The sequence below is a fragment of the Sorex fumeus genome, unplaced genomic scaffold, assembly GCF_029834395.1.
Source record: "Sorex fumeus unplaced genomic scaffold, SorFum_2.1 ptg000047l, whole genome shotgun sequence".
Lineage (NCBI taxonomy): Eukaryota > Metazoa > Chordata > Mammalia > Eulipotyphla > Soricidae > Sorex > Sorex fumeus.
Window position 1 is genome coordinate 43,129,362 of NW_026606104.1, and position 22,053 is coordinate 43,151,414.

The window sequence follows — 22,053 nt, forward strand, 5'->3', positions numbered from 1 at the left end:
CCGGTATCCAGACCGCGCCGGAAACGGAGAGGCGTCGAAAGGAAGTCCCGCCCCCAGGCGTGACGCAAGCGCTGAGAGGCGTGGCCAGCGTCACGCCGCTTCCCTGGCGAGGGAAGGGCGGGGCCGTGGCTCACCCGCGCGGGTGGGGAATCTTCCTCCACGTTCTCTTCAGGTCCAGTTAGTAACAAATACCCGGTGGTAAACTTAATTTATTATCTCTCTTTAGGTGGCAGATCTGGGCCACCTTCCACAGTTCCACCTCTCAGCTGAGCTTAGCCAGAAGATACATATAGTACAAATATTGGAGTCCTGATTCAAGACCATGTCTACCGAGCGCCATAAATCTCTCTTCTACCCACTGCACTATTGCTCTAGCTCCTAATTTATGATGATGCTTCCTGTGTACACCTCCTTTTCATGGAGATCCACTCTTAACACCAGCCACAGGGAAGGCGGTTCTTATAAACACAGTTAATACGACTTTTCCAGGTACAGGAGGAGCAAACCGAGCCAAACTGGGTCTAGTCCCCACAAACAGGAAATAGGGTTAGGAGACCAAAGAGAAGTCAATAATCCTTAATCTGGAAGTAGAGCGGAAGAGGCTTTCTGTAAAAACTTCCTGGACTGGACGGAGCAATAGTTCAGTGCATAGGGTGTTTGCCTTGCACTAGGCCGACCGAGGTTGGATTCCTGGCATCCCCAAGCACCACCAAGAGTGATCCCTTGTAGTGCAGAGCCAGGAGTAACTCCTGAGCATCGCCAGGTGTGGCACCCAAAGAAACAAAATGACCTGGAGGTAGAAAGCTAGAAGGCAAATTCAGAAAGAAGCACCCAGAACAAGCTGCTTCCAGTCTTTTCACACTTCAGTGGAGGATAAAGTCACACAGCACTGTCCAGTTTGATCCATACTAAGGACCCCCAAAGATGTCATTCCGGCTCTGAAGGGCTTTCCCAGGCATGGTTGGAAGCCCTCACAAAAGCCATGTCTGGCCGAAACTTCATGCTAGTGGGTGGCTGGCGACGGAGCAGCGACTCCCCTTGGTCCTGGGGCAAGGGTTCATCATAGATGGTGGAGATGAGCCCCAACCCTGTTCCACGGGACTTCTTCAGTTGCCCAAATGGCTGCAGTTTCTCTCCATGATACCTGTATTTAAAAAAAAAAAAAAGGTGGCAAGTTTCGGTGGAGGCAGAGAAATGATAGAACAAATTTAAGGTGCTTGCATACATGGTTTGATCCCTGACACTGCATATTGTTCCCTGAGCACCACCAAGAGTGATCTTTAAATACAGAATCAGGAACAAGCCCTGAGCACCTCTGGGTATAGAGCCCTCCTCCCACCAAGAAAAAGAAAAAAGGATAAAAGAAGAAAGGGCTCTCAGTGAGAAGGCTTCTATAACTCAGTGAAGCCACTGAGAAAACAGGAAAGAAGCTAATACATATCTGGTTTGTCCCAAAATAAAAACTTTTAAATTTGGATATTACTCTCCAGCCCCTTATTCTTCCACTGATGGTGTCAACATGCTATTTTCATTATTTTTTTTGATTGAGGAGCTCTGATTTATGATACCGTTTTTTTAATTTTGCTCCTGGCTCTATGCTCAGGAATCACTCCTGGTGGGGAGTGGGGGATTCTAGGAATTGAACCCGTGTCAGCCACATGCAAGGAAAGTGCCCTACCCACTGCACTATTGCTCTGACCCCTAATTTATGATATTGTTAGTTAATGGTGTTTCCTGGGTATATAATTCTAACATCACATCATCACCAGTGTACCCACCTCTGACTGCTTTTAAACAGGGCAGAGAGTAAAAGTGGCACCACTGTTAGAGAGACTTCTTAACAGCAACAAGTCTAAACCCCTCAAATCTGCTGGGTTTTCCTACTTTTTTTGGGGGGTGGGGAGGTCAAACCAAACAATTCTCAGGGGTTATTCCTGGCTCTGCACTCGGGAATTACTCCTGGTGGCGCTTGGGGAAATCATATGGGATGCCAGGAATCAAACCCAGGCTGGCTGCATGCAACTACCTGCTGTACTATCTCTCCGGAAATTAGGGGAATGACAGTTCCAGATCAACGATGGGATCAAGGATTAAGGATTTTAAATGTGACAAAAAGATAGGGCTGGAGCGATGGCACAGTGGGTAAGGCATTTGCCTTGCACGCATGCGGCCGACCCGGGTTTGATTCCCAGCATCCCATATGGTTCCCCGAGCTGCCAGGAGTAATACCTGAACACATGAACCAGGAGTAACCCCTGTGCATCGCCAGGTATGACCCAAAAAGCAAATAATAAATAAATGTGACAAAAAATATGTGCTTGATCTTCTTCCTTCTCTGTTGGAGTCCATCCCTAAGCTTCTCTGGCAATAATGTTGACACCACAAGAAAATCCCAGTACAGCTGAAAGGCTAGTGTGGTCCACTCGGGGAGGTTCCTCAGCCACTCACCCCAATCCACGTTTGCATCTGGGGTGCTGGCCATCACTATCCAGGGCCTCGGGCACCCCTGAGCACTGGCTGCCCAAGCCTTGGCCTTCTTCCCAGCCCTGGCGCTCCATCACTCTCCGTCCGATGCCCTGTGGAGAAAAGAGAAAACTTGAGATGGCGCTCTAGGGAGGCAAACAAGGGAGAAGTGGGTGGCCAGGGCACAGTGCTTACCTTTGTGTGGCGCTCAAAGGTTCCCACCTGGCGCTTCACCAAGGAGCCATCCTCCTGGCCGTCCCGGAGTCTCCGCTCCAGGCGCATGCGGACAGAGTCCCGGGCATCCTTGTCTCCCCCATCTGAGGAAACAGCACAGCTGGTGTTAGCTCTCTTCCAACAGGAGGTGAAATCAGGTCTCTCAGACCTCAGAAGACTGACTTCTTCCTCTCTGGTGTTCTGATTCTCTCTCTCCAAGATGAAGCTCACCAAGAGTATGAACCTCAATTCTTCCATCTCACAGATAAGGAAAGTTGGGTGCACAAAAGTCCCAGAGCCAACAAACAAGAGAGAATCAATACAGGTCTCCCCTGCCCTCACCTTCTCTGGGCAGGTCATTTGTTAATCTGCCTGTGCCAGCCCCTCTCCCTCTGCAGAGCCAGTCCACCGTGACTATAGACCCTGAGGGTTGTCTGTGCTGAGCTTCTTCCTACATACAAAGGAAGAGGCTTTGCTACCACTGGCTTGGGGTAGTACATGCAAACACAGACTCTTCATGGGAGGAACCCCCTCCTTGGGCCACCCAAGGAAATTGGTCACCCGCCTCAGTCTCTGCTAAGTGAGTCTGGTAATGTCACTGCAGGACCAGCAGACACACCCAGCACCACCTCTGGCAAGTACCTTGGTCATAGTATACACTCATGTCCACATCCCAGTCATCGGCCGTCTGCTCATCGAAGTCTGTGGGAGAGAAAACCATCAGGCAGAGGGAGCTAAGATTCTCAGTTCGGTTCGAAGCAAACCTGGGGGGTGGGGGTGGGGAGGGAATATGAGAACACTGGTAGAGGAAGTTGACACCGATTGTGAGATTAGTGTTGAAATATTAAAAAACACTGTCACTGTCCTCCCGTTGATCATCGATTTGCTCGAGCGGGCCCAGTGACGTCTCCATTTTTTGAGACTTGTTGTTACTGTGTTTGGCATACCAAATACATCACAGGTAGCTTGCCAGGTTTTGCCGTGCGGGCGAGATACTCTCAGTAGCTTGCCGGGCTCTCCAAGAGGGGCGGAGGAATCGAACCCGGCTTGGCTGGGCTGGCTGCACGCAAGGCAAACACCCTACCACTGTGCTATCGCTCCAGCCTGTTGAAATATTATATCTGTAAAAGTCAACTATCAGTGGGACTGGAGCAATAGCACAGCGGGTAAGGTGTTTGCCTTGCACGCGGCCGACCCGGGTTCGATTCCCAGCATCCCATATGGCCCCCTGAGCACCGCCAGAAGTGATTCCTGAGTGCAAAGCCAGGAGTAACCCCTGAGCAGATGTGACCCAAAAAGAAAAAAAAAATCAACTATCAGTAACTTTGTAACTCACAGTTCTTTAGTAAAAATTTATTTTTTAAAAGAGTCAAACTTCAAGTTAGGCATATATTCTAGAACTCAGGGCTTCTAATTGCATTTTGGATTTTTTTTGGGGTCCCCAATGGTAGTACTCAGCTTATGCCTGAAAAAAGCTAAGAGATAAAAAACAGAAAAAAAAAAAAGCACAGCAGGTAGAGTTTTTGCCTTGTATGTAGCTGACCCGGGTTTGATCCCCGGCATCCCATATAGTCCCGAGTTCTGCCAGGAGTAATTCCTGAGTGCAGAGCCAGGAGAACACCTGAGCATCACCAGGTGTGACTTAAAAAGCCAAAAAAAATAAAAATATATATATTAGAGTTTACTCCTGGAGATACCCAGGGCAGGGGAAAATATGTGGTGCCTGGGACTGAACCATTATTAGTGGAACATAGGCAAAAGGCAAGTGCCCTGCTCACTGTACTAGCTCTCCAGCCCTGATTGTATTTTCAAATCTCTCCTGTAGGAGACATTCAGAACTTGAGGGTTGGGACACATTTTCTCTTCACCCCTATTTTAGGGGTGTTGCCAAAGCGAGCACTTCTCTCCTCCCCTAAAAAGGATTCCTGGTCATGCCCTTATTTGGTGGCCAATGGACCCCCCCAAGCACCGGTATGTGCTGTCCCGCCCCCTTTACCCCACAGAAAACAATAAAGAGTCGCCTCGTCTGCCACATGCCAACAACGGAAGCTTCGCCTAGTCCTTAGGCGCACTGTCTAGAAAAGCACTGTTTGGGCTAGAGACCCCCCAGAGCAGACCGCCAGCATCACAGCTGCCCCCGAAGGACCCCAGCATTACCTCCTTCTTCCTCCTGCCAGAACTGGGCATCCGTGTAGAAAACCAGGCCGGAGCCACCCTTCTCCCACTTGAGCTCGATCTCCTCCTCAAAGAGCCGCTCGGTGGTGCGCTCCTGCCTGGTAACATCCTCATGCAGCGCTTCATGCCGCTCCCACTCCTCACCCCGGTCATCGTCCTGGGCGAGAGAAGAAGCGACTGTCCACCAGCCTCTTGGCTTGCCAGTCCCTAGGCGGGCAGCACCAGGCACACAGGCCTGTAACAATGGCCCCATGTGGGCCCCTTGTCTTAGAACCCACGTATATTTGGCCCTTGACCCACACATCTCCCTCATTGCTGTCACCTCAACAGATGAGTGCCCTAAGGTCTGACCAGCGTGCTTTCGGTCACATTGTCCTAGCTGAAACACCCTCACTCCTGCCACCTCCCTTCCTCACCTGATTAAATCCTCCTCCTCCTCCCTCAACCCCTACAGGCTCCATGGAGGAGGCCCTCAGCACTCTCCCTGTTCTCAGCTTGTCAGGGCTTAGCAGGACACACTATGCTAAGGCCTTTATACATTATGTCACAAGGAATAAGAACACTTGTCTGCCACGTCAACTCTTCACGCGTGTTAGTGTCCTTTCCCCTGCCAACAACTTTATAAGGTTAAGTACTATTCTTCCCAGTCTACAGATCAGGGAATCTGGGTTCAGCAGAGGACAGTGACTTGCTCCAGACAAGGTCCTAAGAGTGTCACAGCCCTTTGCAAATCCATCAAACACCACGCAGTCCCTCCAGACTAACATCTCTGAAGATCTTAGTCTCTCTGAGGGCACAGGCTGGGTCTCAGAATGACTTTGGGAACCTCTTCTAGAGGCTCCTGGGATTTCAAGCCAGTCATAGTCATACCTATGACTATGTCTGTATGTCCTAGTCATACACCAGGAAGCCTCTGGAATTACTGCCAGAGCAGCAGGGCCAGGGCGACTCATGGTAACTCACGTCATCTGAGTGCGACTCTTCTTCCTCTTCCTTCTCCCCTTCCTCCTCGGGCTCTCCACAGGAGCTGGCTGGTGTGCCTTCCAGGCAGGTTCCCTGAGGTATTTCAGCCCCCTCGGCCGTATACACATGTTCTTCCTGTTCTACCATTTCAGAGTCCTCGTACCTGAATGGTACGTTGCCATAGCGCCGGGAAGAACCTGTCTTTGGGAACTGAAGCTGCAGCTGGGTGATGATCCGAGGAGGTAGGCGGCAGGACCGGATCAACTCCAAAAAGATCCGAAGTGGAGTGCCCACATTTCCGTTGGGCATGAGCACCGGGGGGTTCAATTCTGGCAGCTGTCTCAGGTCGGCCAGAGTGAAGGATTCGCTCCTGGCCTTCCGACTCTGCAGCTCCTTCCGCGTCTGGAAGGGAAAGGAGCCCAAACCTTGGAAGGGAGAGAGAATCGTTCTTGAAGTTAAGAAGCCTTCCAGTACATTTGGGAGAGCAGTGCGTCAAGGTTTAAACACCTGAATCTGAAATTTTACTCCATGGCTTGGAGGCCAACCACACATGCTAGGGGAAAAGGGAGCTCAGATAGAGAAGGGAACACCAAATAAAGGGTGTTGGGAGCATCCTCCCAGGATGGGAGAAGCATGCTGGAAGTAGACTATAGACCAAACATGATTGTCACCCATTGCCTCTTTTGCAAACCACAACACCCAATAAGAGAGAGAGAACAAAAGGAAATTCCCTGCCACAGAGGCAGGGTGGGATGGGGGGCTGGGGGGTGGGAGGGATACTGGGATCCATGGTGGTGGGAAATGGGCACTGGTGGAGGGATGGGTATTTGATCATTGTATAATTGAAACCCAAGCACAAAACTTTGTTAAGTCTACAACTGTACCTCATGATGTCTCACTAATAAAAATTTTTTAAAAATAAAAATAAACACCTGAATCTAACTCTGCTCCTCCTTTTCAAACCTCTCTGGAGTATGGAAACTTTCCTCCAGTCCATCAGATCCATCTAGAAATCTCATTCTCTCTCATCACCTTAGTCAAGCACATGTTTCTTCCAGGTATGTTTCCTTCTCGTTTTCTTCTCTAAGCTTGTGGGCCACACTCTGAGGTACTGGGGTGGGGAACTACTCCTGGCTTTGTGCTTGAGGGTTGCTCCCATTTGTGTTTGGAGGACCATGTAGTGTTAAGGATTTAATTTAGGGCTCTAGTGTGCACAAAATATGCACTGCGATCTGTTATCTTTACAGGCTTAGAATAGTGCCTAGTACACATACAAAAAGTGCTCAGTGTTAACAACTAGAATGGCAGGGGCTGGAGAGATACTACACGGGCAGGGTGCTTGCTTTGCAATGCAGCTGACCCTGAATCGATCCTGGCACTGATCACCCAAGCTCCGTTTGTAGTGATCCCTGTGTGCAGTCAGAAGTAGGCCCTCCGCACCACTCAGGGGTAGCCCCAAGAATCAAGAATCTGGTTTTCCCATTTCATTCTGTTTCAGTGCAACCTGGCACACAAAGGACTCTAAGGGGAGACCAAATGGGAAATGGAAGCCCATCCCAATATGCTTCCCACACCCCCCGCATTAAATAAACGTGAAAGTGGAAACTAAAACTTTGTCTACAGGCGTCTTCAGAGATCTAATGCATTTTCACCCCACCCCGCACGCCCCAGACAGGTGCCTCAGTGATAGGGCCCAGTCTACTGTCTCTCCCACTCATACCTGATGCGTCAGTCGGAAGCCTAAGTCTGCGGATGAAACAGCGACCCGGCAACCAAGTCCCCTGAGGATCCAGCCACTGGCGGCCCGAATACATGCGAAGAAACCTCTGGGCTTGAGCCACCCCCCGTATCGAGATGACGCAGCAACAGGTGCGGGTCTGGGAGCGGGCAGAGTCCCCAGTGGACAGAGCGCGGGCATCTGTGACCGAAGGCGGGGTGAGAACCTGGTCGACCGCGGCAAGGGAAGGGTCGGAAGCAGCCTGCGGCGGGGCGCGCTCAGGCCGATGCCGGTAGTGGAAACAGAGGAAACCACAGTCGCGCTGCTCCCGAAACTGGCTAAAGTAGCTTCGTAGCTGGGCCGACCTCAACCTGGAGGGAATACCGCTCACTATTAAGTAAACTACTGCTTCCTCCTCCGCCTCGCCGGGCAGCGCCATCTTGGACGATCACGTGATCGGCTGTAAGCAACGCTCGCGAGAATCTCGTAAACGGTTCTCGGGAGTCCGCGTTGCTAGGATCCCAGGATTTATCCTCCCATTTTGTGGATCCTGAGTGTGGAGAGTCCGGGAAAGGTGGTTGGACGTCTCCGTTCCCCACAAAGGGAGGTTGCTGACGACGGGGAAATTCGCCTGAGAAATGGGTTACAGAGCTCATTCGTACGCTTCTAGTTAGTACCAAATTAGAAGCCAGTGAGGGGCATTTTTTGGTTTCGTTTTGTGGCCACACCCGGTGGTGCTGCGGTGGCGGGGAATTTCTCCAAGCTCAGTACTCTGAGGTGACTCCGGGAGGTTCTTGGAAGTCCATGTTGTGCAGGTTTCCGTACAGAGCTCGTGCTTCAGCTCGTCGACCTAGCTACTTGATCAGGACGGGCAATTGTTTTGTTTGTGGGTCACTCCTGGCTGTGCTCAGACTTTACTTCTGGCTCTGCGCTCAGGGATCACTCCTGGCGGTGCTTAAGGGACCGTGTGGATTGCCGGGGATTGAACCCGTTTTGCCTGCCTGCCCGGCCTTATTCTCTCTAATATCGCTCTGGCCCCATTTCGGGCAATGTTTAAAATCTCTTCAATCTCAATCCTTAGTTCAGAGCCTTTTCAGTCATTAATCCAGTCTTCTGAAATGCGTTGGCGAACTCCCACAAATCAGTTAAGAACAACAATTGGGAAAACTGACCTAAGACACAGACAGGAAAGAAACAGTGCAAGATGCTCTGTCTCATTAAGCAGGGGAATGCCAGGAGACCACAGCATATCTACTATATTAACAAGAAGCTCTTTTAAGTCCTCTGGTGACAATGCAGAGCAACCACCATTCCCGTATACTGGTGGTGGACATGTAAGCTGATGACAACTCCAATTTGATGTTATCTAGTAAAAGTGAAGCTACGCGTATATTATTTGAGTCCAGCATTTTAAGGAAATTCCTTCACATTTGTATCAGAATTGACAATGTTGAACTGGGTAAGAAAGCTCTCCATCCTTTTGTGTTCTGGAACACAGTTAATTGCAAAGAAACACCACTCCCTCCATGACTTAGGGGCGGGGAGCACATGCTTTGCAAACTAGGACCCTGGATTGAATCTCTCTCACCATAAGGACCCTGAGTATTAGGAGTACTCCCTCAATGCTTCAGGGTGTGATCCAAAAATTAAAAAATAAATTTATGACTTAGAGAAAACTCATGGATGCCCCCTTGTTTAACCATCACAGGCTAGACACAGACTCTCCAAAATTTAATCTTTGCCTAGATGAACAAATGCTTAGATGAACTGCTTGACCATAATGCTCTGAACAGTTTGTTTGGTCACACCCAGTTGTACACAGAATGCATCCCTAACTGTGCCGAGGACCACTCCTGCTGATGCTTGGGGAAGCATATGCAGTGCTGGGAATTGAATTGAGGTTGGTAAACGCCAGGCAAGTGCTTTAACCCCTGTACTGTCTCTCCAGTTCAGAATAAAATGTTTCCTAACCAAACACTGGTTGAACTCCTCTCCTTACGAGGTTCCCAAAGTTCCTAAGTTGCATCCCCTTCCCCAATACATAGAACAAGCAGCAGACTATGCCTGTTTAGCAGCTGAGAAAACGTTCTCTGATCTATTATCCCATCATGGTCATCCCACATTACCACACTCAGTTCTTACTAGTCTTGTTCTCTCCTCCCTGTGAGAGAAAATCTGTAAACTTTAAGACACTTGCAGCTTTTTTTGTTTGCTTGTTTTTTGTTTTTGGACCATACCCTGGTCATACCCTGGGCACTCAAAGGTTAATCCTGTCTGCACTTAGGAACTGTTGGTCGCAGATATTTTTTGTTTGTTTAGGGGACCATACCCTGTAATGGTCGGGTTACTCGGGGCCATGCACTCAGGAATTACTCCTGGTGGTGTTCAGAAGATCATAGGGAATGCTGGGGATGGAACCTGGGTCATCTGCATGCAAGGCCAGTGTCCTACCTGCTATACCATTGCTCCAGCCCCACCCCCCCATACTTCCAGATCCAGGGCTGGAGCGATAGCACAGTGGGTAAGGCGGTTGCCTTGCACGCAGCCAACATGGCCGACCTAAGTTCGATTCCTCTTCCCTTCTCAGAGAGCCTGGCAAACTACCGAGAGTATCTCACCCACACGGCAAAGCCTGGCAAGCTACCCGTGATGTATTCGATATGCCAAACACAGTAACAATTAAGTCTCACAATGGAGACGTTACTGGACCCGCTCCAGATCTTATGTTACTGCATTTTGCTTCTCCCAATTGCCATGGTTCCTTTCCTCCTTGAATAATCATTTCAGGGGCTGGAGTGATAGCACAGTGGGTAGGGTGTTTGCCTTGCACGCAGCCAACCCGGGTTCAATTCCCAGCATCCCATAAGATCCCCTGAGCACTGGCAGGGGTAATTCCTGAGTGCAGAGCTAGGAGTAACCCTTGTGCATGACCTTGTGTATGACCCCCCCCCAAAAAAAGCAAAAAAATTAATAATTTCAAATAATAAATATAAGAAGAAAAATAAATAAAATTATGAAAAAAAAGTAAGGTGGAGTTCATGCCCAATTCAATCAGCTAATCAGTGGCTGAATAAATAGCAGTACTCCTACATTTAAAAAAATTGTTTTTTGAATTACACCTGGCAGTGGTGAGGGTTTTATTTAATATTTAATCTATTTTTGTTTGGGGGTCATACCTGCAAGTACTGGGAGCTTCTCCTAACAAGGAGTTGGGGGTTACTCCTGGTGGTGTTCAGGGGATCATGTGATACCACTGCTCAGGATGGGGATCAAACTTGGGGACTTTTGCATGCAGAACATGTGCTACAGCCCTTTGAGCCATCTCCCCCGCCCCATAACTAACTTTTCACCCAACATCATATACTCGAGGATGGGGTAGACAGTATTAATGTTACTGTAAATATTTGGGAGCTAAAGCAATAGTACAGTAGGTAGGGGATTTTCCTTGCACGCTGCTAAACCAAGTTTGATCCTATACATATGGTTCCCTGAGCCCCATCAAAAGTGATCTCTGAGCATTGCTGAATATGGTCAAAAACCAAATAATATTAATAAAACCTAAAGAAAAGTAGAAGAGCCGAGATGTGAAGGGTTCAACAGGCTGAGTGTGTGCTTTGCATGTGGGAGGTCCAGCTTCCCAGCACCACGTGTTTCCCTGGAAGTACCACCAGGAGCAACCCTGGAGTATTGAGTAGAGTGGTTCCTGAGCACCTCTGAGAATGACCCTTGAGCACCACCAGGTATGGTCCAAAAAACAAACAAACCTCCCCATCTATATGGATGAACAAAAAAATAAAAGTAGTTCTAATGAACTGTAATTGTAGCGATAGTGATGTATCTGAATTTTATGTATTTGGGGGAGATGTTGGGCTGCACCTAGTGAAGCTGTGATGCTTGAGATCAAACTGAGGGTGGTGGCAGGCAACTGGATGCCTCTATATCTGTACTCTTGGGTTCCAATCATTTTAACTTCTGTTATCTTGGGGTGGGAGGAGGAGGCATACCCAGCTATGCTCAGGGGTTACTCCTGGCTCTACACTCAGGAATCACTCCTAGCGGGACTCCAGAAACCATATTAGATACCAGGGATCAAACCCAGGTCAGCTGCGAGCAAGGCAAACACCTAACCCACTGTACTATCGCTCTGGCTACTCTTCTGTTTTCTTAAACCAAAGTCACTGAATCATTGAAGATGATGTCTCTGAAGTCAGTATCGTCGACTATTCTTCCCATGTTTCCTCAGTACAACTTATGGCTTTGGGTCTAGTGTCAAAGTGTGCTCAGGGCTTACTCCTGACTGCATTCAGGAGGAACTCCTTGAGGTGCTCGGAGGACCATACGGGATGCCGGGTATGAACCCATGCAAGGCAAGTGCCATACCCTCTATACTATGTCTCCAGCCCCTAGCATCAAGGTTTTAAAATATATTTTTGGTGATTTTGTTTGGTTATAATCCCAGTACATATTAACTTTGTCACCTTAGTAAAGTAAAGTAAAGGCCCTCCCGTTGATCATCAATTTGCTCGAGTGGGCCCAGTAACATCTCCATTGGAGACTTTGTTGTTACTGTGTCTGGCATATCCAGTAGCTTGCCGGGCTCTCCGAGAGGGGCGGAGGAATCGAACTCGGGTCGGCCATGTTGGCTGCATGCAAGGCAAATGCCCTACCCGCTGTGCTATCGCTCCAGCCCTTTGTCACCTTAAGCACATTATTTCTCTGTAGCACCTTGGTTCTTCCTTCCAGCTAGGGCTGAGAGAGTAAAGCAATAAGATGTGTGGGATGTGTCAGAGTACGACTGGAATGGGTGTTTTTGTTTGTTTGTTTTGGGGGCCACACTGGCAGTGCTTTCTCCTGTCTCTGAACTCAAGGATCACTCTTGGTAATGCTTAGGGTTCCATAATGGGTACTGGGGATAAAACCTGGTTTGGCCATTGTGCAAGGCAAGCACCTCTTACCTGTTCTATTCTCTCTGTTCCCCCTGCTGATTATTGTTTAGTGGCTGATAGGAAAATCTGCCAGGAATCAGAGGTCCCTTTATAATCCTAATTCCCGGGACTTTATCACTTATTCCTCAGACCTTATCGCTCCCTCCAGTTGCATTGCTGGTGACTTCCTCAGTTGCTGTTCTGAGTCTGTCTGCTCTTCAGGTCCATCTCTCACTGCCCTGGAACCCATAGACCATTGCAGTGAGCTGAGCATTCTGGCCCTCCACTCCTCTGTGCCTTCCTTTTCCTCTGTGTGTCCTCCCCTGGCTTACCTGACAAACCCTGCTCTCCAAGCAGCCCCCACATGGGTGGAGTATTTTCCCACCTCCAGGCAGATTTAATTCCATTCTCTTACTTGTCATGTGTATCAGTGTGGATCACTCAACTCCAGTTTTGTTTTTGTTGTTTTGTTGTTGTTGTTTGATTTTGGGGTCACATCTGGCGATGCACACGGGTTGTTACTCCTAGCTCTGAACTCAGGAATTACTCCTGGCAGTGCTCTGGGGACCATATGGGATGCTGGGAATCGAACATGCAAGGCAAATGACCTACCGGCTGTCACTCCAACCCCTAATCAGAGGTTTAATGAAGGCAGGGCTGTTGCTTGCTTCTCTCATTTACTCTGTGCACCATCTCTTTGTACAAGGTCTTGTACAAGTGGAAATCAAGGGACCAGGAATGTGACTCAAATGGTAGAGCAGGGGCTTAAACCATAGCATAGCAGGTAGGGCATTTGCCTTGCACATTTACCTTGCCATCTCTGGGTTCGATCCCTGATGTCCTATAATGTCTGGTTCCCTCTGCACAGCCAGGAGTAACACCTGAGTATTTCCAGGTATGTCTCCCGCCCCCCCAAAAAAAGAAAGAACAGAGATTTGTATGAGACCCTGATTTCAAGCCCTGGCACTATGTGACCCACTGAGCACTTCCAGGTGCTGGCCCTGTCAGCACCACAGGGGGTGTCCCCACCCCCCCAAAAAAGAGAATATGGATGAATGAACAGTGGGTATTGGCTTTTGGCAGACATCATGGATTCTAGGCTCTGTGATGCCCCAGGGCAGGGTTTGCCAGCCCAGCCACTGGCTCACGTCAGCATCAGCGCCTGGCTGCTTAATAAGCAGTCAATGAATTGGCTAATGGGAGTGGAGATAATGATGACCATAAAATTTTACCTGAGGCTGGCCCATATCCACAGCCTCTCAGCTGCATTCCTGAGTCATCCCTGGCTGGTCAGAGGACTGGGTCAGGACTGCGGTGATAGAGATGTATCCGTGACAGAGTTGGCACCAAACAGCTTGATCCTGGCCATGATCCAGACTGTGACAAAAGTCCTGCCTCCAGAATCACACAGGCCTGAGTTCAAGTCCCAGCAATCAGCCTGGAGCTTGTGTATGCAGTGGACCCTGCTTGAGCCGGTTCCCTCTCCTCCCTCCACAGTGGAGACATGTTTCTTCCCCTGGGAAAAAACTGCATCTCCTGGAGTACATATCATGCTCTCATAATAGGCTCTGGAATCTTACTCATATTTTGCTGTTTGTATTTATGTTCGTTGCAGAAAGCTTAGAGGCAGGGCATGGGAGAAGCAGGAGTCTAATTCCTAGCCTCATGAAAGAGTAGGAAAAGAGACAGGCAGAGAAGCAGGGCAGGGCTAGTAAGGAAAACGCATGGGGTGACAGGACACTAAGTTACAGGGCAAGGCTGGGAAGGGAGGGAGAGGAGCTTCCTAAAGGCAGTTGTGGGTGGGGTGGGGAGAGGGACAAAGGTCAGGGACAGGAAGATAGTCGGGGATCAGAGAAATGCAACAGATTAAGGAGGCAGTGAGTGAAGGACATGAAAACAGGACTCCAAATCCGAATCAACTGGACCTGGTGCCTATGAGCAGATGATTATCTCCAGAGTGGTCTGTGTGGGGCCAGAGCAATAGTACAGCAGATACAGCCTTTGCCTTGCATACACTTGACCCAGGTTTAATCCTCAGCATGTCATATGGTCACTTGTTCACAACCAGGAGTAATTCCTGAGTGCAGAGCCAGGAGGAACCCCTGAGCATTGCCAGGTGGGGCCCAAAAACAAAATGAAAAGAAAAATAGAGTGGTCTGTGCTTCCCTCCAGTGAGAAGGGCTCTGGGTGCTGGAGACAGGCAGGGCAAGGCAGGGAAAGGATTCTGGGCGCAAGGGGAAGGGGGAAAAACTTCTATTTAGCGGTTTGACTTGGTTCTGATGGGGTGGGAAGTAATTGAGCAGGACCTGGGCTGAGTGAAAGAATGTTGGTTATTGGAGTTACCATGGGCAGAGGGGCTAATCAGTTGTGGCCCCAGCAGCCGAGCAGGACAATTTGATGTGAAATTGCAGGCTCTAGGTAGAGATTGAAGATGTAGGTTTGTCTCTTTGGGAGACATTTGAAGTTTTCCTGTGTCAGGCAGAGCTGGAGGGCATGCTGTGTTGTGAGAAAGTCACTTGTGTGTGGGGCTGTGGGTTCTGTGTCACTGGCCCTGGGTGCCTGTCTCATGGTGGGGGCTGGAGAGCAGGGTCCTGTATATGTCGCTGAGGGAGAGTCTGGACTAGGCATGCCAGGCACATGGATGGCCAGGTCATGGCGTTTGTGCTTCTGAGCTGTGTGGCCTGTAGTGTGAAAGGGACTGTAGGTCTGAGGTGTGCATACCCTGTCTCATTCTGGGTGCCCAGTGATGATGGGTGACTGGGGAATGGACAAGGGTGCCTTGCTACTGGCACTGGGTGGCCATCAGGGGCACTTGTTCGTTTAGCAGTGGTCCCTATCCTGAGGGACCTTAGGGAGACCCAAGTGATGACTTTCAGGCTATTGTCCCTGAGTGAATGACCTCTCCTGAGCAATAATTAACTTGGCCCCCGTGAGAAGAATCCAAACTGGTGAAGTGGGTGGGGCCTGGGTAGGCTGGCCTTATTGCTAGAGGTCAGTGGAAGCTGGGGAGGGGGTCCTATGGGCATGTGTGCTGTTATCATTCCCTCCTGCACACCCAGCGGTCAGTCACCCTGACCTGGGCGAGATTCAAGATGTTTAACAAATAGTAGGGCACAGACATTGACCAATGCAAACAAACACAAGCTGTTCCCTGGACGGCGCAGGCTGGAGCCAGGGATGACCCCGCATTGCCTCTCTAGCTGCAGGCTTTGGGGAGGGATTCCCAGAGAAGGGCTGGGACAGAGTGTGGTGGAAGGGAAAGACAGGAAGGGCACTGGTGATGACTCTGAACCAGCTTTTTTTTTTTTTTTTTTTTTTGCTCTTTGGGTCACACCCGGCGATGCACAGGGGTTACTCCTGGCTTGTGCACTCAGGAATTACTCCTGGCAGTGCTTGGGGGACCATATGGGATGCTGGGAATCGAACCTGGGTTGGCCATCTGCAAGGCAAATGTCCTACCTGCTGTGCTATCGCTCCAGCCCAGCATGAACCAGATTTCATGAAAGTCTTTAAACAGTCACATGGCAGCTAGACCTCAGCCTGTGATGGCTTCCAGGCAGCTGCCAGGCCATTCTGGGTGCCCTCGCCTCCCTCTTCAGTGGAGCACTGTCCCCTTCTCACCTGTTGGCTGCAGTCTAAGGCAGTGATTGACCGCCCAAGCCATGGAAAGCTCAGTGACCTTGTCTGGATTAAGGACTGCTTTGGTTCCTTGTTGACACTGTCCAGCTCTCCCTGAGGTGAGAGGGAAATCTGCAAGGGACAGGAGCCAAGAGGGCTCATTGGTGGTGGTGGTGGTGGTATTGGGGACATAGAAAGAAACCCGTTGGCCAAAGATAAAGGCAAGAAGGTGAGGGGCTCCTGGACAAGTCCTTTCCCTGGGTTCAGATCCACACAAAAAAAATCTCCCCAGAAATGAAGTCACCATCCCACTCTGAAAATTTAGTTTCTCATCTCCCTTAAGGTCAGCTCTGACTCATATGGTTCCTTCCTTTGAGCCTCCTCTGTTAGGGCAGAGAAGCTAGGAAGAAAGATAATCCCTTCCATGTACTGCCTACAGGGTCAGACCCCAAGAGTCACATCTTTTATTACAAAAACCAATCACGAGCTGGGAAGATGGCTCAAAGGGCTGGAGCACATGCTTTGCATGCACGAAGCTTGGATCAGTCCAAGCACCACATGATCCCCCAAACACTGCTGGAAGTGACCCCCAAACCCAGTACTGAAAGTAGCCCTTGTGCATCACCAGGTGTGACCACCAAACCAAACAAAATATAATAACTTAAGTCAGTTCTGTACAAAGTCAACAGGTACCAGGACCCAGTGAACAACTGTCCAGACTTTCCCTCCCAGTGTGGGGGAGGAGGCTGGGCCCTGGGAATGCTGGTGAGCACCGAGGTCCACCACACAGCTGGAGCACTGTCCACACTGAGGAGGCCAAGGTGGGGGAATCTGAGTGGAGGCCGTAGCCCATCTGACCTGTTGGTCAGGTGAGGGCACCCATTTGGCCAAGTGGAGAACTCACAGGCAGCTTGCCCCACCAGGGATAGTGGGCAGACTCAGCACTGCCAGCCGTCATTCAGCCAACACCTGGTCTCTGCTTGGGTGGCAGCAGGTCGGCTGAGCAGAAGCATGTCCTCAAGGAGGCCGACAATGTCAATGTCTCCAATGATAGGGCGGAAGAAGAGGTCCCCGAGCAGGCTGGGGGAGATGGACTTGAGGGTGGAGGCAGTGAGGAGCACACGGGCCAAGCGGCTTTGGCCTGCTGCGTGCTGGGTCTCCAGGACCTCACACAGTGCCTGGTGAGCCTCTTGCTGCAGGAGCCCGATGTGGGAGGAGGTGTGGAGACCTGGCAGGTCTGTGGGCAGAGAGGGGGAGACAACTCATGAGGACCATAGTTCCAGAAGCCACAGGGTTAAGCCCACCCCAGACCCGAGCCAGCTGTTTGTCTGGGGTGCCCTTTCCTGATGCCTCTCTTTGTTGGCTATTATTTAACTATTTGTGAGGGCTCAGAACAAGATCTGGCTAAGCAATCCCTGTGGATGGTCCTGCGGTTACTTAACATATGACTTTGGACAACTTTCCTAATCTCTGCTTCAGTCCCATCTGTATAATGGAAGTAAGATTCACCTCTCAGAAGAGACCACTTAAGAGCAACAGTATTTCAAGGCCTCAAGATAGTTCAAAGGGCAGGAGCACGTGGTTGGCAGCTGAAATCCCTGAGTTCAATTCCCAGCACAGCATTGTCCCCTAGTCACTGCTGGGAGTTCCCTCTCATAAAACTCTTAGATTGGGTAAGTAACCACAGGACCATAAGGTAAGCACAATACAAACGTTTGCTCTTCAAAATAATTGGTTGCTGTAATTCACACATGCCATGAGAGCCTTTTGGTGAAAAATTCTCTTAGCTGCCCTCCAGCTTACAGAGAGCACCATTCCCAGCTGCTTCTGGGAGAACTTCATGAGGGATCCTCATTCTTTGTGCCTCCCCCTTTTTGTTCTCTTCTAGGTGGTCTTTCTTCTTGTTGTTGTAGTTTGGGGCCACATCCAGTGGTGATCAGGGGTTCCTCCTGGCTCTGCACTCAGAAATCACTCCTGGCAGTACTCAGGGGACCATATGGGATTCCGGGGATAGAACCTGGGTCTGCTGAGTGCAAGGCAAATGCCCTACTTGTTGTACTATCTTTCCAGCCCCTAGGTGGTCTTACTGAACCCACAAATGACGGAAGGTACCCTAGCCATACTTGGGAGTCTCAGGACCATGTGATGCTAGGGAGAGCCTGCAGCGCCTATATACAAAGCATGTACTCCAGCCCTGGCCTTGACCCCACAGGTTTTCTCTGGAACTGAGGCACAGCTGTGTCTGCCAGCCCTCCCCTGCCCAACTCTGCTTGCAGAGTGGCAAGGGCCAGGATCTGGAGGGAGCAGACCAGAGTCCCCATCCAGGCTCTGCCTCTGCTTGGCTGTGTGACATTTGGTAAGTCACTTAGCCTCTCTGAGCCTCATGTTTTAGTGGGGAGGGGTAGGTCACGGCTTGTTACTCCTGGCTCTGTGTTCAGGGGTTGCTCCCATCAGGTTTGGGACCACATTGGGGGTAGAGACTGACTGAGGCAGGGCCAGTCCCTTCACTCTGTACTTTCTCTCCCTTGACCCTCTTGTGAGAGGACTCTTGGAAGCTAATGAGGACTCAGCACATCAAGCCTTTGAAGATGCTTTCTGGGTTGGGCCCTGCCCCCACAGCCCGGCCCTTTCCAGGGGTGTCTGGGAGCTCACCAGGGTTGAAGAGGATAGTCCCTTTCAGGTAGGCATACTCCTTGGGGCTCAGCTCCAGGCTCCAGAAGGCCTCCAAGCAGCTCTGAAGCCAGCGCACAGCAGCCAGCGAGGGCCGGGGCGGCTCGGGCAGCTGGCTGCAGGGCTCCTCCAGCAGGATCTTCTTGAGGATGCTGGGGACCGGGGCCTCAGCCACCTCGAAGGTCACGGTGTCTTGGGCCAACCCCAGCAGGAAGAGGGGGCCCCAGCAGCCCCACAGCAACCGCCGCCGGTCCTGAGGGGGCAGCTGGCAGAAGGACGGCAGGTTCCTGAGGAAGACCACTGTCTTACCCAGCACATCCAGAGCCTCCTGGCAGGTGCGGTGCGGCGTGCTCAGCCGCACAGGCCGGTGCTGCTGGCACAGACAGCGGCTCCGGGCTAGGGGGCTGGGGGGCCTGGTCCCGAGGCCGGGACTCAGCAGTGCATACAGAATGGCAGGGCGGCCTGTTGCGCCCTGACACAGGCAGGCCCCTGGCTGGCTTTTGCTCATGGTGGAGGAAAGGCTCCTCCTCGCTCCCTGCTCTCCCGCCGTCTGCTCCGCTGTGGGACTATTTATACTCCCATGCCGGGGAGGAGGCAACACCGGACAACCTTGACTCCAGGAGTCATGTTCATTGAAAAAACCAACACAGGCTCACGCTGGCAGCACTGGGAGGGGGTGTGTGGGGGGGTGGGGAGGTGTCTTGAAAGCTCCACGTGGCGCTGATAGGGCTTCAGTCAATGAAGCAGGCGTGCTTCCCGGCTGCCTGCCTGCTGGCCTGCTTGCCCCTTATCAGATGACTGGAGCGGATAAACAGGGTCATTAACCCAGGATGTACCAGGGCACCAAGGCCTCAGGTGCACAATCAGCAGGTGACTGTGGCAGGTGTCCCAATTGGTGCCTGCCCTTACATGAGCACAAGATCAGAACGCTCCCTCGCCAGAAGGCCAGCCCCCACCAGACTAGCCTTGAACACAAGGCCCAACCTGGAAGTGCCTTATCATCAGCTTGTTTGCCTGACCTTGGGGCTGCTCCTATAGTCGGCAAGGAACACGCTGCAGGGACTGGAGCCAGAAAGGTGGAAGGCTGGGGGTGCTGGGAGGATTTTGCTCATGGTACAGTCTAGGAGACCCTCTTGCTGACTTCAGTCCTGGGGAGCCCGCAGAATCTCTCCCAATTGGGGGTTTCTTGAGTCTCCAGCAGACCACAGCTGCTAAGAAACCCTTGCAATATGACAGTGGAATCTTCTGGATGGATTGCACACACTGTGCCTGGCACTTTCGACTCTGGTATTAGAATATGATTCAAATAGGTGAAGTGGCTTTTCCAAGACCACCCCACAAAGAACAGAGGCTGGATCTATCTGACTCCAAAATCCATCCTTGCTCCCAATTGTGAGGCCAGAGCTGGGTGGCTCAGGGTCCCCAAAGCTGGTAGAGACTTTAGCTTTACCTGATCTGCAGAAATGTTGCATAAATCCTGGGCATAAATATTGTTCTGCTACCTGTCACACAGCTCCTCTGTCCTTGGGCATCTTTCAAACGATGGGGTCCCAGGGAGATAACTCAATGGGCTGAAGCACATGCTTTACATGTGAGAGTCCTGAGTTTGATACCTGGCACCATGTAGTCCCCCAGCACTGCCAGGGGAATTTCCCCCTACCTCTAGTAGAACAAGGTGTGGCTCAAAAACTGAAAAGAAAAAAAAAAGAATTGCTGAGGGAAGTCACAACTATTGCAAACCAGAAGAAAGAAGAATACCCAATACTTTTCAACAATGCCTTGCCTGCTCGCTTCTTGAACATATAGATATTCTTTTACTTGAAACTGTCACAAACACAGAAAGGTTGCAAGGCAAGGGATTTTACTTGGAATCATTTGAGAGCAAGTTGTCAGTCTGATGCTCAATAAACCCCAAGTGTAGTTCTTTCAGAAAAGAACACACTCCTTCAGATCCACTGTTAGAACCGCCCAAAGTGGATGTCCATAAGGATCAGATACCACCTCATCTCACATTGAATGTCACCAGATGCTTCAAAGAAATGGTAGAATGGAGAGGCTCAATCCAGAACACAGAATGCTGCCTTCATTTTTTCATCAGGTCACTAACCTGCCAATTAGGAAAAGTCTCTCCTCTTTCCCTGACTTGCCATCTTTGGCAGAGTCCATACCCCCATTCCACTTCCTCATACTCAGAATGTGTGTATGTAGTATATACAGGTATGAGCTCATGGCCTCAGCCTCATGTTTTATTGAGTTGTTTCTAACCTGTGATGACCAGTATTTATTTTGATACTCCAACTATCAAAGATTTGGTCAATGGGAGCCCCTTGAAGTGGGATCTCTGATCTTCAAATACCCCCTTTCATTCTGATAAAACAAAGGATCACTTTATAAGCCCCTGATATCAATATTTATATACTTAAAAAAACTCTGATTAAGTCTTACGGTGTCGGATACCATCTGTATAGCACTCAAAGGAGGGAGGAGTTTATTTACTTTTGGGGCAATTTGAGCTACGCCTGGCAGTGCTCAGGGGCTACTATTGGTTATATGCTGGGATCATTTCTGGTGGTGCTAGGGCTAGCCGCCTGCAAGACACACACCTTCACCCAAGTACCAACTCTCCAGCACCAGGGGAGTTATTTTATTTTATTTTTGAGTGATGCTGAAATTTTTATTATTATTATTATTATTATTTTTAGTGAAACACCATGTGGTACAGTTGTTGACCTTACAAGTTTTGTATTTGGGTTTCAGTCATACAATGATCGAGTACCCATCCCTCCACCAGTGCCCATTCTCCACCACCAATGATCCCAGTAACCCTCCCACCCCTCCCATACCCCCATCCCATCCCGCCTCTGTGGCAGGGCATTCCCTTTTGTTCTTTCTCTCCTTTTGGTTGCTAAGGTGTGCAAAAGAGGCATTGAGTGGCAAACGTATTCAGTCTATAGTCTACTTTCAGCATGCATCTCCCATCCTGGGAGAATCCTCCCAACACCCTTTACTTGGTGTTCCCTTCTCTGTCTGAGCTGCCCTTTCCCGTAGTATGTGCAGCTGGCCTTCAAGCCATGGAGTAAACCTCCTGTAACTTTTCTCGACTATTCTATGATGTTGGTCTCCTCTTTTGTTACTTTATATTCCCCAGATGAATGCAAAGGGGAGTTATTTTAAAACAATGCTCCAGACTACTAGAATAATATTAGAAACTAAGGTGTGCTCATTGTCATTGCCCTGGTCCTACCAAGAGCTAAAGACCCACATACACACATTACACGTTTGTATTTATGTTTATACACACTAGAAATG

The 22,053-nt window shown here is 50.1% G+C and overlaps 2 protein-coding genes across 2 annotated transcripts; both read right to left on the minus strand.

Moving 5' to 3' along the window:
- Positions 1-777: 777 nt before the first annotated feature.
- Positions 778-7,977, minus strand: GPATCH3 (G-patch domain containing 3). The gene is made up of 7 exons (XM_056123293.1): positions 7,535-7,977; positions 5,815-6,239; positions 4,834-5,008; positions 3,319-3,378; positions 2,659-2,780; positions 2,449-2,576; positions 778-1,144 (listed from the first exon to the last, which is right to left on the minus strand). Exons 1-7 carry the CDS (start codon positions 7,968-7,970, stop codon positions 928-930), a joined length of 1,563 nt encoding a protein of 520 aa, XP_055979268.1. The 5' UTR covers positions 7,971-7,977; the 3' UTR covers positions 778-927.
- Positions 7,978-16,501: 8,524 nt separating this feature from the next.
- Positions 16,502-19,301, minus strand: NR0B2 (nuclear receptor subfamily 0 group B member 2). Its single transcript, XM_056123533.1, has 2 exons — positions 18,727-19,301; positions 16,502-17,311 (listed from the first exon to the last, which is right to left on the minus strand). The coding sequence occupies exons 1-2, from the start codon at positions 19,250-19,252 to the stop codon at positions 17,013-17,015; spliced, it is 825 nt and encodes a 274-aa protein (XP_055979508.1). The 5' UTR covers positions 19,253-19,301; the 3' UTR covers positions 16,502-17,012.
- Between the last annotated feature and the right edge of the window lie 2,752 nt (positions 19,302-22,053).

What these genes read in the sequence shown, in the direction of transcription:
- GPATCH3 (XM_056123293.1), bottom strand. Translation starts at nt 7,970, where the DNA reads ATGGCGCTGCCCGGCGAGGCGGAGGAGGAAGCAGTAGTTTACTTAATA. An exon ending in AAGAGTCGCACTCAGATGAC is followed by an intron (nt 5,009 to 5,814) that starts GTGAGTTACCAT and finishes TCTCTCGCCCAG; the next exon opens with GACGATGACCGGGGTGAGGA. An exon ending in CCTTTGAGCGCCACACAAAG is followed by an intron (nt 2,577 to 2,658) that starts GTAAGCACTGTG and finishes TTTTCTCCACAG; the next exon opens with GGCATCGGACGGAGAGTGAT.
- NR0B2 (XM_056123533.1), bottom strand. Translation starts at nt 19,252, where the DNA reads ATGAGCAAAAGCCAGCCAGGGGCCTGCCTGTGTCAGGGCGCAACAGGC. An exon ending in GACTATCCTCTTCAACCCTG is followed by an intron (nt 17,312 to 18,726) that starts GTGAGCTCCCAG and finishes CTCTGCCCACAG; the next exon opens with ACCTGCCAGGTCTCCACACC.